Source organism: Uloborus diversus, chromosome 9 (assembly GCF_026930045.1).
Source record: "Uloborus diversus isolate 005 chromosome 9, Udiv.v.3.1, whole genome shotgun sequence".
Taxonomy (NCBI): Eukaryota; Metazoa; Arthropoda; class Arachnida; order Araneae; family Uloboridae; genus Uloborus; species Uloborus diversus.
The window spans coordinates 128,807,910-128,827,316 of record NC_072739.1 but is presented as its reverse complement, the minus strand read 5'-3'; the positions used below and the strand labels follow the sequence as shown (position 1 = coordinate 128,827,316).

At 33.3% G+C, this 19,407-nt stretch overlaps 1 protein-coding gene across 1 annotated transcript in view; it reads right to left on the bottom strand.

Annotated features, from left to right (window-relative positions):
- Window positions 1-9,846: 9,846 nt before the first annotated feature.
- Window positions 9,847-19,407, bottom strand: part of LOC129229948 (sterol O-acyltransferase 1-like) — a 38,861-nt gene continuing 29,300 nt past the window's right edge. The window contains exons 8-13 of the mRNA XM_054864332.1: window positions 19,235-19,328; window positions 17,762-18,035; window positions 15,121-15,219; window positions 14,087-14,216; window positions 10,619-10,761; window positions 9,847-9,994 (exon numbers count right to left, since the gene is read on the bottom strand). Of these exons, the coding sequence (XP_054720307.1) occupies window positions 9,932-9,994; window positions 10,619-10,761; window positions 14,087-14,216; window positions 15,121-15,219; window positions 17,762-18,035; window positions 19,235-19,328 (803 nt within the window). The 3' untranslated portion in view covers window positions 9,847-9,931. The remainder of the gene's footprint in view (window positions 9,995-10,618; window positions 10,762-14,086; window positions 14,217-15,120; window positions 15,220-17,761; window positions 18,036-19,234; window positions 19,329-19,407) is intronic.

Below are 19,407 nucleotides of genomic sequence, written 5' to 3'. Positions count from 1 at the left end.
TGATCAATCATTTTCCCTGAAAAATTAATAAAACATTTAACTACCTTTAAGCTCTTACTCATGCTGTCAATATTTGCAAGTATATGGATCATTTTTGTAATATAGCATTTAAGAATTTTGTTCTTCTATATATGTATGTAATTAATTGCTTTTATTCAAAAAAGCAATGTAAAAATTTCATGATAGTGATCTCAATTTGCTGTACACTGCTATTAGGAAGAATTATTGAAAAAGGTTTTTTTTAAAATTACATTGCTTGTTAAAACCATCTTCTTTTGTGGATTGACCTTGCAAATGCACACGACTATTTAAGCAACAAAATGTTCTTACTGTAATTAGATTGTTGATCAATGGCTTATATACATTGGCGATCAAAATTTGTTTTTTAAAGTTAGGTTTTATTGAATCAATCAAATTCTAAGATCATCAGCTGAGATATGTAAACATATTTGTTGAGTGGAGAGAAATTATGTTCCTTTTAGATTTAGACACTTTTATCACTAGAGTAATGTAAACTGAAAAATTAAAAATGTTGAAAATTTTGTGTAAATTTATAATATTGTTATACAAATTAAATATTTATTTTTCTGTTGACACATAACAATTTATCGTTTTAAATTTTATTATAGGAATAAAGTGTTTGTGGTCAAATCATGTTCTTAAATTTTTGTGCTGTTCTTTTTGAAATCAGTTGAAAGTACAGATCCCCTTGCATCCAAAATCGCTACTTATGCTTTATATTAGGGGTACCCTTGATGGAGGGGGTTGAGAGGGGGAGGTTCTATATTTTTTGGGGTGTGCCATAACTCTTGAGGGTGACGGCATCCCTGTCTTTAAGATAGATATAATTTACATTGTTAATTTGAATAAAAAAGTGGCATCTTGAAAAAAGAAAACAAATCTTCATAGTGTTTTTTTTTCTCTCTTTTGTTAGTGATGTGGGATTATTTCCTTGATTTTTTTCCCCCCGGAAATGACAATATTTTGGTGGAACCATTTAATTAAATACTTGCAATGAAAGGCCTTTTTTTTTTTGTTATCTAAGTTTATGTGATTGTTACAAGACATCACACGTATAAAATTCTACCATACCTACCTAAGCAATAAGAGCTTTATATTGAAAATGCCAGAAAAAAAAAAAAAGAAAATTGTTTAGAATATATTTTAATATCTTAGAAAGTTCGTCAAACAAACTTTTTTCCTTTCTCATCAAAGTGTAAGTTAATAACAAAAGTACTCTGCTACCAAGATACTTTCAGTACATTATATAAAGCACACATCTGCAAACCCCATGCTGGAGATTTGAAAATAGCATTTAACAAATTTTATCTACAGTATAATGAATCATCTACAATACAATAGTTATTGTCTTGTGAAAACCATTTAATAATTGCATTTACACCTGTCATCTTTTATGCACTATACTTTTCTCATAACAATTTCTTTGGGGAATCAATTTCTTATGCATCAATGATTGACTTAATTGCAATATAAAATTAACTTAAAGTGTATACAGTCGACTCTTGCTAACTCGAAATTGAAGGGAAGACATAAAAAATTCGAGTTACCAAAAATTCGAGTTATCAAAAATATTACAAAAAAACATTTATTTAAGGTATAAGTATTCTAAGTATTCTTATATGCCTCATTAACGAAAGCGAACACAAAATAAGAACATACCTTACTTTATTTAAAATATCTGTTAACAGAGTTCCCACGGTCCTTAAAAGTCCTTAGAAACTCCTTATTTTTCATTTTCAAAAATAAGGGCCTTTAAAAGAGAGCACTTAGTTTTTGCTCAAGGTCCTTAAAACCCCTCGAAAGTCCTTATTTTTCACTACTGCTGGCAACTTTTTAAACAGGGGAACTTTCTATAGAAAATATTCAAAAATGTCTATAATCATTCGAGAACGAAAGTGGGTAAACCGAATTGCAGGTAATTTTTTAAGTTTTGGAGAATTAAGAGGAAGGTTTAAGAGTCCTTAGGAATGTTTGTACCCTTAGAATGTTTTGAAAGATACTGAAGTCGAAAAAAAAGTTTAGGCTGTCTTTAGTGACGTAAAAATATTGAAGAGAGGTCCTTTTTTTTTGAAAAAATTACAAAACTGGAGTCTTGAAAATGCTGAAGTATTAAACTCTATGTTTTAGGCTATCTTTGGGTAAATTAGGGAGAGGGGGTTCTGAGGCTCCCATGAAAAACTTTTGCAACTGAAGTCTTAAAACTTTTAGGCTGTCTCTTGTCTTGAGTAATACCAAGGTAAAGGGCAGAGGAGTTCTTTGTAGAAAAAATTAAAATCGGCAGCCTTAAAGACCATCTTTCATGAGTATAGAGGAGGGTTTCGGGGTTTGCCTCTCCTCCGACAAATTTTGAAGCTGGATTAAAACTTCTCAGCTGTCTTTAGGTCTAAGCTATCTTTCTATAACTCACAGTAAAGGGTATTTGGAGGCGTTCTCACAAAAATTTTTCGAATTTGTACTCTTAAAATTTTGGATGGTCTTTAGTAGTGTAAAAATAGGGCGGGCACTCTCTTCAGAAAAAAATCCGAAACTGAACCATTAAAAAGGCAAATTTAAGCCATTTTCTGGTGAATATATCACAAGGGTTTAGGGGACTCTCTTTCAAAAAAATTTTTGAAGCTAGTATATTTAGAACTCTGTACCAAGCTATCTTTGGTCATTCAAGGGTGAGGAAAGTTTTGGGCTCTCGTCCGAAAAATTTGAAGTCTTAAAACTTTTAGGTTGTCTTTGGTGATTTAAATGTAGGAGGAAGAAATTCTGGAACTGGAGTCTTAAAAATACAAATTTAGGCCTTTGGTAAATGTAGGGGTAGGTGTTTGGTGATTCTCTTCCAGCCTCCAGAAATGTTTCAAAATTGATGATTTATCGCCCCAATTTTAAGTTGCTGTCTTTTGTTGTTAAGTTAGAGGTTGGTGAGGTTCACCCCGAAAAATTTCCAAAGCTGACCTATATGCAAAGAACACTGCTTTAGGAAACTTTTAAGTGACTTATAGGGGGAGAATTAGGAGCCACTCTGCCAAAAATAGTTTAAGTATTGAAGTCTTAAAACTTTTAGGCTGTGTTTGGTGGGATAAAAGTAAGGCTCTCCTTTGAAAGTTTTTGAAACTGGAGTGGTAAAAACGCAAATTTAGAAATTTTATGGTGAAGTTTGGAGGGCTCTCCCCCAAAAATTGTTCGTAGCTGAAGTTTTAAAAACACTATTTTAGGCCATCTTTAGATGATTTAAGGCTAAGAGGATTCAGGCGCTATTCTGTAATTTTTTTGAAATGGAAATCTTGAAAGCCCAATTTAAAACTATCTTTTGTGAAGTTCAAGGAAGGGGAACAGTGGGGGATGTTCTTCAAAAGATTTTAAAAACTGAAGTCTAAAAAACAGTAGGCTCTCTTTGGAGATGTAGGGAGAGTTGTAAACTAATTTTAAATGGAAAAAACATTCGTTTTGTCAATGAAGTTTTTTCATTCTTATTAAATAATGTTTCCTAACAAATCAGCAGTCTCAATGCATTTTGTGTTATTTTTGCTCATTTTGCATAGAAAAAAAATAGTGCCTGAAATAGTATTATTGGCTAGGTGCATTCAAGTAACAAGGAGGAGTAGAAATATAACCTTATGAAAATGAAAAATTGGCTATAAGAGAAATCAGACCAATTTAGTTGGACAGGAAGATATCAGGGAACATGATTTTGTTCCTTCTGTGATCACCTTGTGTATATCAAGGGCTAAAAGTCAATTTCTTCAGTGTGCCAATATTGTAAAAGTTTGTGCTTGGAGTGCTGTGCTTATCTCAAAATTTTTACTAATTGTTAACAAGCAATTCTTTTTAATATAAGATAATGAAACTTCTCTGGGCAGGAATTTTCTGTCCGGACTATTTTCAAGGAAGGGATTTGAGAAAGTTCTGTATCTCATCCTGCCCTGAATTTTAACCCCTGTATAAATGATTCGAGATAGTGATTTATTAACTTCTGTGTAAGTATTTAATCATACTAAAAACTAAACTATTAAAATAAGTACTATTAAATTAGTTCTCCTTCTTGTGGACATTCATTTAAGAAGGTGTTTTTTTTTTTTTTTTTTCTGAAAAAATTCAGAATTGAGCTTTTTTTTTCTCCTTACATCAACTATTTTTAGTCTGACTTTGCAATGTTAAAAGTGTTATTTTTTTGTAGAAAAATGCTTTTATATGATATATATATATATATATATAGATTTAGTAATAAATAAGTTCATGAGTAGTTGATATTTTGAGGTCCTTAATTTATTTTAAAAAAGGTCCTTAAAAAGTCCTTACTTTTTGTTCTGGGTAAAGGAGTGGGAACCCTGGTTAAGAAGAGTTTGATGGGTACTCTTTTTTTCTCACCATGTCAATTATATATTTTCCAAATGGGAAATAGTCTTGAATGTCTTTAAGTCCATATCAGGTCTTGATTCAATAAACAACCGCATCACATGCATGGCACTTTTTGCTTCATTAAAGGTTATCTTTTTTGGATGGATAAGTTCTTCACTCTCATCATCTTCCTCTTCTGAGAGTGGTCGAAATTCAACAATTATGTCTTCGTCTGATAAATTTCCACACACTTGAACATCATCATCTATGTTGACAAAGTCTCAAAATGTTGTTACAGGATCTAGCTGCAGAGCTTTTGATACTAAACTCCATTCCTCATCAACTACTTCCTCGATTTTCTTTTCTTTTTCTTCCTCTTCTAGGTGGATTTCCTCAGCAGATGCTTTATGAAACCTGCCTTTCTAAAGCAGTTTGCTATTGTCTTTTGTTCAACGCAATTCCAGGCTTTATCAACCATTCTCATTGCTTGCAACACATTTACAGAAGGGTTGCTTCCTTCATCAATTTCAGCAATGCATTTTTTTATGACTTGATGACGATATTTTAGTTTGAAATTTTGGATAATTTCCTGATCTAATGGCTGTAGTTTTGAAGTGGTATTGGGAGGAAGGAACTCCAGTTTTACAGATTTTAATTTCGTTGTAATTGAGCTTGGATGGGCTGTACAGTTGTCAACAAATAGGGTAATCTTGCGGTTTTGACTAGTCATTTTACGGTCTAAATTTTTCAGCCATTTTTCAAACAATTCGGCTGTTATCCATGATTTTGTGTTAGCTTCATAATCCACAGGAAATGATTTAGCTCCAGCGAAACATCTTGGCTTTTTTGATTTTCCTATCATTACTGGCTTCATTTTTTCTGATCCATCCATGTTGGTGCACAGTAACAAAGTTACTCGTTCCTTGCTTCTCTTTCCACCCTGGCATTCTTCGCAGACTTCTTGACTTACACTTCCACTTTCTCCACAAATTTTGTAAAAAGTGATGTTGTTTCTTTTCTTGAAATTTTCAAACCAACCACTGCTTGCTTTGAAATCTGTAAAGCCGAGTTGCTTCCCGAAATTCTCCGCTTTTTCTCTCAATATGTTTCCACCGAGTGGAATGTTCTGGGTACGGTACTGGGTAATCCATTTTATCTAGCACTTTTCTACTTCTGGGTATTCCGCTATCTTCATTTTTTTTCCGATCCCCTTGATTGTCATCAAAGTTTTTCAGAATAGTCTCTTTATTTTTGAGAATGGTTGAGAGTGTGCTGTTCGGAATGCCAAATTCCTTCGCAATATCTATCTTTTTCTTTCCCCCTTTTTCAACCACATCAATCACCTTTTTTTTCTCTGCAATAGAAAGTGTAGTGCATTTTCGTTTTGTAGCCATATTTCGATGACAAATAAACCTGAGCTTTTTCACAGCACTAATAAGTAAAGTAAGAAGACGATGGATGACTAGAACGAGAAAGGGTTTGTGTTCGAGGAACTGGTAATTCAAGTTCAGAGAATGCTTATTCTAGAAGCTCGACCATTGTCCACAGAAAACAGCAGTCGAAACATGTCTCCCCTCCCACATACCTGTGGTGAACACAACTGTGAAAATCCCTAACAAAAGAGCCCGAGGACACGTTTTTCTTCTCTAGAGCGCGTAAATGAGGGAGAAAAGTGATAGCTGTTTGAAAATTCGAGTTTTAAGGGATTGAAAATTTTTTAAGTAAATGGGAAAAAAAATCGAGTTACCTAAAAGAAGGTGAATTTAATTCGAGTTAAAGAGATAAAATTTCATTAAAAACGCAATAAAGGTGCAGGGAAATACTTTTTTTTTTCGAGATATCGAAAATTTCGAGTTATCGAAGTTTGAGTTATCGCGAGTCGACTGTATTATTATTTTGGAACTTTTTTTTCAAAATTTTGATATTTTTGCTTCTGTTAAACATGATAATTTAAAGCATTTTTTTTTTTCAACTTTGTTTTACAAGCAATATTTGAAAAAATGTTTTATTATAAGCTTTAATGTTATTGCTTTTAGGAAGCATTACAAATGATCCTTCAATGCATGATTAATAATCAGTTTTAGGTTTGTGTATTAACTAAAATGGCATGCTTTAAGGAACAAAAATCAAGTTCAACTTTAGAACAAATACTAAAATCAAATTTTTGTTTTGATTGTATAAGAATAATACTTTCAGTTATAAAATTATATATTTTAATTTGTTAGTTGTAAAATTTAAGGTGTTGGGAAATATTTTGTAAATTTTAAATTACTAATTTGTGCAAAAACTATAAGTATTCTATTTGTGTAATTTCAGTTTATTTTTATGTTTTAATGAAATGTTTTATAGTGATTTTTATTGTGTGATTTAGAAATTATTCAATAAAATGTTTTTTCTATTTGTGTTTCTCCTAAAGTTCAGTTTTTTTTTAAATCAGTATATATTTAGCACGTACTGTGAAACCTCAATGTTACATTTCTCAAGGGACTGAGTTAAAAAAGCATAAAGTATGGAAAATACCTAGAAAGCACAAATCAATCAAAAAAATCCGATAAAGGATCTATATTTTACGAAAAGAACATTACTGGGCCATTTCCACGGAAAACGGTCATTTTGTCATGTTTCATACATTACATTAAAAATAATACTTTAAAAGAGTAATGAGCAAAGTTTGTTTGAAATTAATAAAATTTCAAACTTAAATTTCTTCACGCGTACGAGAAGTCACACAAATATATGTATGACTTCTTGTATGTGTCAGGAAAAAAATTTCATCATTACCCTTTAAAAGTTTTCTTTTTAATGAACCACAGGAACCTTCACATGCAGGACAAATCAACCATTTTCAGTGGAATTGCCATATAATTTTTTTTCAATGGTTTGAATCATTGTTTTTCCTCAAATGAGATATGTTTCCTTTATGATAGAACCCTAGGTTTCAAAACCTGCAATTTGTTTATCATTGCTATATTCACAGAGCAATAATATTAACCCTTTAAGCGGTCAATTATTTTACCAAAAATGCTACCAAAAATGGCATATTTTTTTATTGCACTGTTTAGCATATTTATTTCTCTTCCACAATTTTACTCATGAGTGAAAAATAATTGAATGTTTCATAAAATTGTAGAGCAATCAGAAGTGTCGTCAAATTGTACTTGCACAGAGGGAATACCAGAAATCTTAAAATCAAGGACACGAAACAGGTGGATTTTTCACATCAACCTCGGCAAAAATTCTTGCAGAACTCAAATATTCATCAGAGCTGAGCTCACTCAATGAGTCATCTGAGGAATAATCCAAATAATTGGAAGAAATATCTGTATCAGAATGTAGTTCATCATCTAACAAGAAAGTATTTTCGTCGTCTATTCCATCCATAATTTCCATAAGATTCACAAGCACGGCATACAGTCGAACAAAAATTTCAAAGAAAAGAACCCGCTACATAGAAAAAAACGGATGAAAAGCATTTCATTTACATGGACAAGCCACGTCATCTGTTGAAAAATAATAATACTAAATACTCTCTTTCATTAATGAAAAATGTGGGCAAACCAGAAAAGGAAAGGAGAAAATATCGATGCCCGTATGCCGTACAGGCAAATCAGATGAGGCCAATTTTGGGTAGCACGTACACTGTACGGGCAAACTACTTAAAGGGTTAAGTAATGCATGCAGCTTACTACAAAAAGTTGATTTTTGATGTGACGCATGCAAATAATTTAAATTTCAAGTAAAAAAGTTATTCAATAAAACAATAATGTACAGGAGTATATATCAAATGTAAAAATTCAAAAATGTGCTTACTTCTGTTTAATTAAAATATTAAGATCTATCACAAAATATTGGTGACATTATCTAGTCGGATTGTCTTTCGCACGTGACAGTGGAATGGGCCTGTTATACGTACCATTTTTGATCATGTTCACACATTTAGTTGCAAATCTATTAAAGCTGAAATAATTCTATATAAAACATTGATAAAACCTGTTGTCCGGAATGGGAGTGAATGTTGGGCTTTCAACAGGGCAGAAGAGCTTTTACTGATTTTTGAGAGAAAAATTTTAAGAAAGATTTTTGAACAATTACAACAAGATGGAGAAGAAGGAGAAGAGCTCATAACCATGAAATTTACAAAAAGTATGGTGAACCTAACATCTTAAAGGTGTCTTGCATTAGGTGGCTAGACCACATATTTCGATATGCAGATGCGTTCCCCACAAAAACAGTCACCTTCACCAACATTGAAGAAAAATGCCGAACAGGGAGACCCCCTGTTAGATTGCTGGATGGGGTAGAAAATGACTTAAAGGTAGTAGGAGTGAACCGATGGAGGGCCATTGCAGGGGATAGGGTTAGGTGGGGAAGACTTCAAGAGATGGTCTTGGCCTGCAACAAGCTGTAGCACCAGCAAGAAGAAGTTGCAAATCTGGGCGTTTAGATTGAAAATAGTGGATGTTCAAAGTACATGTACATTCATTCAAAGTACATGTAGCATCTTCCAGGAATGAAATACTTTGCAAGTTTTTTACCTGTTCTTTATGAGAACCTTTACGAAACATTTTCATGTATTTATGCCTGTCTTAATTAGAAAAATTCTAATGTTTCTAATTCAGGCATTTAATATCAAAACCAGCTCAATTGCTGATTTAAAAAAAAAAAACATTTTTTTTCTGTTATTTGATGCTTCTTGGTGAATACTATATCATGCTACAAAGCGAGTTAGAATGCACCATAAACCACTGTCAAGAAAACGGTTTTTTCTTTCATAAACAGCTTAATTTGTGAATGCTTTTTGTCGTTCCTGCAAAATTTCAAAAAGTGTATTAAGTAGGTTTTGATACTAAATCCTCAATTCTACACTTTTTTTAACTCTTTATTGGAAACCTTTAATTTGATGGAATGTTTCAATTGCGTTTTTTAAAGTGATCAGGTTAAATGATGAAGATGCATTTGATTCCTTCTGAAGTTTATCAAGATTTTCATTGTTAGGATCTAAAAGAAAAATTTAATTTTGTAATATTTTTTTTCCTCTTTTCAGTATTTTTTCTGTTATATATTAATGTAGCCTGCGGGCCATAGGTTGGGCACCACTGATCTAGAACAATTGTATAGATGTTCCATCATTCTCAGGGCCACTGAGAGCCAAGGTGGGCCAATAGTCAATTTGGTCTTTGGGCCCCTCCCCCATAAAAATGTTTATAAAACTTACTTTACTCTAATTCCGAACCGGACCTCGATAAGGGCTGGGCTCCCGGTTTCCGACTAGGGGGACATAGCCTCTCGTAGGGACTGATCATTCTGAAGTTAAAGCTTATTCAAATATATATATATATATATATATATATATATATATATATATATATATATATATATATATATATTTTTGCTAGTATTAAAGTAGAAATAGAATTTTTGTACTTTGAAATTTTGTGGTGTAAGTGAATCTCGGTAAAATAACTAATCAATTTCTTAAAATAGAACCACAAACTTTAATGGATATGTGTACAAATCTTTTGAATACAGTTGCATTTGTCAATGTCTGAATTCCAATGGAGATGAGAAATGACTGGACGGCAATTTACAACAGGATGCGACATGATGAGTCCCAAGATCTTGGTATGAAAAAGTCCCATTTGGAATCCTGAGAAATTAAAAAAATAATAGTAATTAAATGATTGATATACTAATTCGAGATTTATTTAAGATTAGTTTACATGGGAACATGATCATAAAAACACTGTTCTTGATTTTTATTATGCTTATCATATTTCACAAAGTGCGTTTCCGTTCTAAAAGGTTTTTGTTTTCAGAGAATCTTTTTACAAAAAATTTCAGAACTTGTATCATCGGTTATTATAGCATCTGGACAAACAAACATACTTTTCAGTTTGCTTTATCAGGCATCGGAAATTTTTAGTAAGAACTATGAGTCAATGTTGAGAAATTTTGTTATAACGTCGAGTTCCAACTATTTTAAGTGGTTTTGTTACACACTGTTTTGAGAACTACTTTTTGAATGTGAAAAATGAGCGAAAAACTGTTATTAGTATTTTGTTCTTCAATTGCTATCAGATGCAATTAGCTCTGCCTAAATGGGCTACTGTTTTGCTGTGAAAAGGCTTTTGTTGGATGTGTCTTTTCATTCATAAGCCTGCCTCTTTAGCATTGAATAAAGGGTTCTTTGTAATCCCGAAACATGTGCCTGCATTTCTCCGCAGATTTGGGATCTAATGTCGTAATATTTTCTTTCAATTAAAGTGCTTACCAGTTTTTGAGGGCAATTGACCCGGGCGTACCATTCTGAGGAATAGAGGCTGATGATGATTCCCCATCCTGAAAACAACATACTCCACATGAAGGTGTTCCAAAATTGAGATGTCCGGCTCTGTGTTAAAAATACAACCAATACTGCCAAGAAAAGTAAAGGATATTATTTTAGGTAAATATTATCAGTAGTTATAATTTACTATGATGGTAAAAGTTTCAAGATTTGCGAGTAAATTAAAATTTTCAGAACTTCAGAATACAGTCAAACCTGTTAATCTTGAACTTGACTATCTCAAAAAACCCTGTATGCTGAAAATTTTTAGTTTTCCTAAATTTAGAGCATAATTCAATGCTCTTTCCTGTAAGATAAATAAATACCTTTGTGCTGAACAGTAAAGTAAGAAATAACAACGTCAAAAAAGCTTAAATTGCAGATTGTTGCAGACACGTGTTTCCGCGTTACAGGGAACGCCTTTTTCAATACAAAAAGTAATGAGCTTATGGATGAAAAGACATCCAACAAAGGCCAAGAGCTAGATAAACATGCAGCTTAAAAGATAAAAATAGCGGATTAGCCAAACACCAATGAGAAAATTATAAACCAATAAGGAACCAATAGGAATAATCAGTTTGAGAGTGATGAGGTTTTATCTATTTTAAACTCCACTGATCCTCATATTCAGTTTTCTTGTGAGAAAGAACAGAATAATTGCATTTCATTTCTTGATGTACTTGTTTCTCATACTGAAATTGGTTTCGAAACTACTGTTTATCACAAACCTTTTGCTGATTCTTTACCTCCTCATAGACTATCGTCTTATCCTCCAAATCAAAAATATTATGCTTTTAATTCTTTTGTTTATCGCACAATTAATATTTGTTCTTCAACAGAACTTCTTAAAGTGGAACTTAATTATCTTAAAGCTGTGGCAATCGATAGAGACTATCCGCCAACTTTGATTAATTCCACTTATAAAAAACTTTCAAATAAATCCCAAACTAATATATCATCCGAACCTTCATCAGAAAGAATTTGGTTCTTTTGCCATTCTTTCCATTTGTAAACTATCGAGTTGTTAAGATTCTAAAACATTTCCATTTCCAGGTGGTGTTCTCTCCTATTAATAAACTTTCATTCTCTTCTCTTAAAGATTCTATTCACCCTCTTAATTGTTGTGGAATTTATAAAATTAATTGTAGTTGTAAACTTGCCCATATTGAACAGACTCAGTGTGCTTTAAAATTTTGCTTGAAAGAGCATCAAAATTATGTGAAAAAACAACAATCTAGTACTACTCAACATTGTTGGGATTCGAATCACTCTTTTGATTTTAACTCTTATCAGATTATCCAAAAATACCCCAATTCATCAGATCTTGATTTTTGGGAATCTTTCCATATTTTGAGGTACAGTTCTAACTTAGTTAACGATCTTAAAGCAGTTGTGTATTTTTCCAATGTCTGGCTCCCATATCTTTAACACTGTCCTTTCCCCCATCCACTTTTTCTATTTTGCATACGTTTTTATTTTTCCATTCATTTTTATCTATCTTGCTTTGTTTATTTTTAACTTTTTTTTCATGGTTGACATTCCCATCCCCCCTTTTTTTACTTCCTTTTACTTAAAAGGAAGTTTTGTACTCGCAAAAAAATTTTCACTAAAAAATCGGCATTTATTTCCATTTTTCTCACCCCCGAATGAATGTTGAGTTTTCTTTCGACCCGACCACACGTGGATATATGCCTAAGAACATACAGACACCCGAAATATCCATTTTGAATACCGCCGAGTTAATTACAACGATTTTTTTCGTGACGTCCGTATGTACGTGTGTATGTGCGTATGTATCTCGCATAACTCAAAAATGGCATGTCATAGAAAGTTGAAATTTGTTATGTAGACTCTTAGTGGAGCCTAGATGTGCACCTTCCCTTTTAGTTGCATTCGGATGTACCTAAGGGGTTCTTTTGCCCCTTTTTGGGGAGAAATCATTGTTAATTTCGAGGTAAACTCAAATGGTGTTATAACTTGTCGGACACTTGGCGATATATCGGCAGTCTTTCAGTCGCCAACCTGTTGACAAATTTGGATTTTTTTTTTCAAATTTTAAATTTGGTTTCAATTTGACCACTGTTGGTGATGTTTAGAGAGTAAACAATTGAATCACATTAAAATTGCCAATAATGGGGAAATGACATTAAGTTGGAGTAAAAGGGAGTCATCTGATGCACACATCAGCTCGTTTCTTCTATTTATCTTTATATTTTCGTTTTCTGAAAATTTTTGTTTTTGATTATTTCATTTCCTTGGTGTTTTTTTCTTGCGGTTCACGGTTATATACAATTTCTTTTTGTTTAAGCTTTGGCTTAATCTTTGTCCAACTGAATTCTTTCTTTCGGTTTTACTGTACCTCAGAGAGAGCTCCTGGCCTTTGTTTGCATTTTGATTGGTTCCTTATCGATTTATAATTTTCTCGTTGGCGTTTGGCTAATCCGCTATTTTTATCTTTTAAGCTGCATGCTTATCTAAATCTTCACTTTTGTCGAATGTCTTTTCATGCATGAGCTCATTACTTTTTGCCTGTAACGCCGAAACATGTGTCTGCAGTAATCTGCTATTTGTGCTTTTTTGATGTTGTTATTTCATACTTTGCTCTTTCTTGTGTTTATCTTGAATAACTTTTACAAAAACGTTTATATCTCGAATTCTGGCTATTCTGTTATTTTAGAATTTTATTCTCAAAGATTATTATCGTCAACATAAGGAGGGGGGGGGGGAGAGCATTCTTTGTCATTTTGGCAGTAGTTCCCTTAGTCTAGTGGGATAGGTAGTCCAGGGAGAATGATGTACAAGAAACAAGTTTTGTCAATAATTCCATCCACTAAGAAACTGGGAGAAAGGAGGAATTGATGATGTGAAAAAGCTTTGTGAGCTTTTTTTTTTGGAGTCATTGGAAAAAACAACATATTTTAGTGTTCTGGTTTTATGACGTTTTTATATTTAAACTGTTTCGATTGAGAATAAAATAATAGTCTCGACAATTTTGAATATCAAGTACTGAAAGATAATTTTTGCCCTTAAGTATATGCGTAATTTCATTATCGATATAATCGCTAAAATTAGTAAAGTGGTAAAGTGATATGATCCAAATGGGCCGTACAGTCAAACGTTCGACAACATCAATGCAAAAGAATCTGTTAACTGTTTGACTCTGTTCCAGTTTATTTTTATAGCTTTATCAAAACCCCCATCTCAATGCCTCTTTATCTCGAATTTTTCTTCTGTCCTGTGAAATTCGAGATAGACAGGTTCGACTAATCTACTGAGTACTGTAACACCGAGAAAAGGATTCAATTTTAACAATAACAATCATAACCTCTTAATAGTTATAGGAATATAGCTCATTAAGCAATATAAAATCGAGTAAATGATACAATCAGTCAAATTAATCTTTGAATATATTACCTCCTATTGTGGAATAAATCACCATCAGTACTGGATAGCAGAAGCCTAAGCCCATGCTTATGACATATTCGTGAACTAAGGCTGACACAACGAAAACCAAAACCAAAGAGAATGATTTGCTGCAGCCCATCTGTAATAATAATTTTTAATTTTGGTTTCAATATACAGGATAACCCTAATGTAACAATTGTCAAGGGACTGGAAAAAGTTATTGTTAAATCAAAGATATCGTCAAATCGAGGAACATAAACACTTAATTTAGTCAAATCTGAACATATGAACTGTATCATCAAATTGAGGAAATCCATAAATCGAAGTTATACTCTATCTTTAATTATGTTATTTTTTCTCAGGAAGGCAAAATGATAAACATTTCAAGCCTTGTGTATCAGATTAAACGATTTAAAATTATAAATCCACCCAACCTTCATTTTCCTTTTGATCTCTTTCATACACAAGATATATCCGGTGACCTTTAAAAAGGAGGGGGGGAGGTCATTTTTTGACCATAAAAACAATAAAAACGAACCATACCCCCCCCCCCCCGCCATAAGGTGTTCTCCTGGGTCCCCTAAGGTGTAAGGTAAGGTGTTTTTGCACATGCCAGTGGTATTTCTGGGATTATGCATTATGTGGAATTGTATAGTTTAAATCAGGGCTCCAAATTAACTGGTTTGCTGCGGACCACAAAAATTCTTTGGACCAGCTGTGTACAAATTTTGGTCATTTTTTGGACCAGTGAATATTTATTCCTGTTTCCCTTCCAAAAACTGTAAGCATCATAATTTTTTTATTTTGAAAATTTGTATCTTTTTTCCAATGTTTATGCATTTGGGGGGGGATAGTATCCTTGAAAAGACTATGTCTTTGCTTTAAAATATCAGATAACAAATAAGCAAATGAGACAGCAATTTTTTTTAACAAAAAGAGGAAGGGTCAACAATATTGCTCGATTTTGACAGGTTTTTAGTAATGCGCAAATTTTGCACGTTTTGCCATTTCTGTGTGGAAAATGTGCATAAAGCTTAACTTACCTTGTGTGTGTCTATGTAGACATAGTTATACAACCAGTCATAAACCACAGTGTTCCATCTCCTGTAATACTGAGAGAATGATGTGCTGTTCCACCAGTCCTGCAAAAGATAAAACGGATAATGGATTACAATATCAAAGTAATGTGTAATAGCGGTTGTGAAGTTGGTTTTAGCTGATGGTTGAAATGGCATATTTTGTTCAATAAATTTCTATGATTTTTAGGGTGAAAAGGGGAAAGTGGTTATAATAGAAGCAGTGAGATCCTGCCTCACTCAGGTTTCTGTGGTTGCAAAAAAAAAAAAAAAACACCTTAGAAAATTGAAATGATGGGAAAAACCAGAAATTTTGGTGCCGGGGGGGGGGGATTAGACACTTTGATGGAGAAAAAAATTGCATTATAGTTTGAGCGCGATTGTTATGCGCTTTTTCTCAGAAAAAAATGGTCTATGACTTTTGAACTTAATAGTAAATACAATAGAGTTTTTCTACCAGAAATTGTCTGATTTTGGAGGAAGTTACAACATCTACACCAACAATTGTTTCGCTTATAAGAAGTAATTCTTGTTTCCTTATTATTAACCTATATATTAAGCTATATATTTGTTATCTGGGTTAGATAAAACTTTGGCTAAAGATTTGGTACCCAGTTCACCAAATCTGTAGTTTAAATGTAATTTCTTCAATTATATATAAAGCGAGGGACCAGGCACCATCTGAAGTTCATTCTCAGTGTTCTGAAAAGACATACTCGGGCCCTGTTTATTACATACATTACATGTATGCATCAGCGGCTGGTGCACGAAAGGGAGTGGGGGGAGGGGGGGCAAAAGAACAATAGGGGTAAGAGGGCGTGGACCCGAGGCTTTTTTTTTTCTTGTAAAATTGGGCTATATTACTTTATGACTTTTAATATTACTTGTTTAATAACTTCTAAAAAGATGGAATATGGCATTAAAAATCGGTACGGATGGCCAGTGTAGACTTTCTTCGTTCATTTTAAAGTTCCATTCTTCTGAAATAGGATGAGGAAAGCTCATTTATTTGGAAATTTTAGTTTTTACTTTCGTGAAATAAATTATCATCCACCCTCCCCCCCCCCATCGATCATTAATTTTTAAATAAGAAAAGGGCATTTGCCCCCCTCTCCCTACCGTATGAGTTGCCTATGCATGTATGTAAAAATATAGAGAAGAAAGATTTGAAATTGAATTAATAATGAGTATCTGTTTCCAACCATATTTCAAAAATCAAAAGAGTATTTCTATCTTTCATTGCTATAAAAGCCAAAAAAGTCGAAACATTTGTTTAAAAAAAAATTAATTGAGGAAAATTTTGTATCGCGGCATCTGGGAATCTTCAAAACATATTTTTTTTGTCACAGAAAAAAAAATATATCAGCATAACTTTTTTTGAAAATTCCCGAATTTTTAAAATTTAAGATTTCAATTGCCAGGGGGAACCTCCCCCCCCCCCTCTCCTTTTTTCCGGGGGAAAAAAAACGGAATTTTTCAGAGCTTTAACATTTCTACTTGTTCCACTCAATACTCGGTTCTATCAATCTCTTTGACTTGAACTGATCCAGTTAGCGTGTCGTTTCTTATCTTCCTGATGCAAAGTAAGTTGTGTATTTTTCACTATGGCATCAAGTCGTTTACAGTTTTTCAAGAATCTTGTTTTTGAAAGGGTCGTATCGTACCTCCAAAATCGCTTTGATGGTTGCAGTAGGCAAAGTAGTAAGCAGATTACGGTGACTGTTGTCCACCAAGCACCTTCCGTTCCTCCCCCTTAAAGAAGGCCTCGCTGCAAGGACATTAACTTCAAGTTCATGTAAAAATAGAAATGAAACTGAAGAGAAAAGCTGAACAACTCAAAAGGGGCTGATGAGAAGAAATTAAATAAGCTCAAGAATAGTGTTATTTACGATGAATGAGCCAGCTGCTGTGTGTGATTATTATATGATTATATCAAGTTTCAGTGAAAAAAACAAGAAACAGGATGATTTTCAAACTTTGGGGGTCCTGCTTCCTCTTCCCCCCAAATCTGACATTGATAAAATTACTGTATAATCTTCTTCAGTAATAAGTCTATATGTAGAATATCCACGCACATGGAAAGTGGAGGAAAATCATCGAAAGTCAACGGATTTCGACTATGATCGAAAATGGTCATGGAAAGTCATGATTTTCAGCAGAAAATGCTCAAAAATCATAGAATATGACAAATGGACCTTGCGTTCCAGAGTGTACATAGTTACCGAATTTTATAGATTGGGTGTAAATTTACGTGTCTTAGCCGGTTCTTGCGCTTTTACGAGTCAGTCCCGATTTTTCACACATTTTGAAATCCGATTTCATCTTCTTCTCTGAAATTCACTCCATTTTATTATGTGATTCTATGTGATGAAAGCATTGTTCAGACGATTGCAATTTATTTCACAAAGCACTCATTTATATATTTTTTTGAAAAACATGTTTTTTTTTCTGGAAAAATTGCATTTTGTGAGTCATGGAAAGTTATATGCAGAAGTTATGGATCTCAAAACTTGTAGCTGATACCCTATGTACGCAGATACCCTACAATGTATATGAAACTGGATCATAATTCAATAGAATCAACCGGCTATTTGTAACAGCAACTCACTTGATAGAACTCCCTGTCCCCGAACCTCAGCAGCTCGGCAAAGATGTTGAGCCAGCAGTGAAGAATTCCGTAGAAGATGAGGAACATCATCATGGAGCCGACAACCATGGCGCCAGCGAGGGTGAGTGCAGCCTCAGAAGGCCTGAAAGGTTTCAACCCAGTGCTTTTAAAGATGTCGACGTTGAAGCGCATGAAGACACAGTACGTGATGAAGATGCAAGAGAAGAATTTGAAAATGTTGTATACGATGACTCGCCAGCGAATTTCTTTGGTTCTGAAAAAAAAAAGTGTTAAGGCAAAAAATAATTAATAAAAACTCAGTCGGAACAAAAAAAAAATTTATACCCATTTTGCCAACTTTTTTACCATTGAAAAAAAGTTGGTGATGTACGAGTTTGGCACAGCCGATAGTAATCAAGAAACGAGCTGCAGACTTTATATGCAAGAGGTTTTTGAGTTAGGCGGGATATATATATATATACGCACAATGGATACGACGAAAACACTCGTTATACGTAACTCGTAGATGGTCAAAATGGATATTTCAGCTTTCCATACATTCATTCAGACAGCACTGCAACTGGCGACTAAAGGAATACCGTTGTGAAGCAAATCGACAATTTTAGCCAAAATACGGGCAAAAAAAGACTATTTTACAATCAATTGTAAAATAAAATCGACGTTTTTTGTTAAAAAGAGACTAAAATGCGTAAAAACTCCCGGTGTTTTCTTTCTTTTTACTTTTTTACAATTTTTTTTTTTAATTTTCCGAAAAAAAACGAAAACATTTTTCTTTTTGAAAATGAATTTTGAAAATAAAGAAAATGACAGGTGTTAAATGTATTTACGATCAGAAATGTGTGATGTTCATGTTTTGGTACAAAGTGTTTCGTTTTTGCAATCGCGATCTTTGTGAATTGTTAGTTTTTTGCGATCGCTATTTTTGCGAAAAGCTCGCTTCCGCAGGTACTACTATTTTTGTTTACAGTAGCTTGCTTGTCTTCTAAGTGAATGTCAGTAAACTTTTTATTTTTAGAGGCATTATTTGATTAATTTGTTGAAATAAGGCTTCTATTTATCGATGTCTATGTCATTACATTATTAAGGCATACATACTATTTTTTAAAAAAAATATGAGACTTTTTGAAAATGCATCTGGCCACTATTTTAGTTACGGAACTCAGTGGCAGGTCTGTTCATGCATTTTTCGTAAGCCGGTTTTGACGTGCTGATAAATTTATTTTCGCGAAAGTGACGATACCGGTGATTTCGCGGGCTGAAAACTTCGCTAATGTTATAGGAACAGAGCCAATGGATGATTTATATGTATGAATTTGAAATAGTTGGCGAGTCTTAAATTTTCTCGATTAGGACGAAATCGCGAGAATCAAAGCCTCGAGGAAGATAAGTACTATTGCAGCAGTTTTCTAAATATAGTACTGCTTTTTCAAATCCAATCAAATCAAAACTTACCGTGGATAGGATTCTCGAAATATGAAAGCTGGTATGAAGAGAAAATATGTGTAGTGCCTGAGCGATGGAATAATGCTGTGTAGTTGATTTCCATCTGAAATTCAAAAAGGTAAAAGAAAAGTTAATTTGTATGCTTTAACTACTCGTACATGTTTGCACTCATGTCATACATA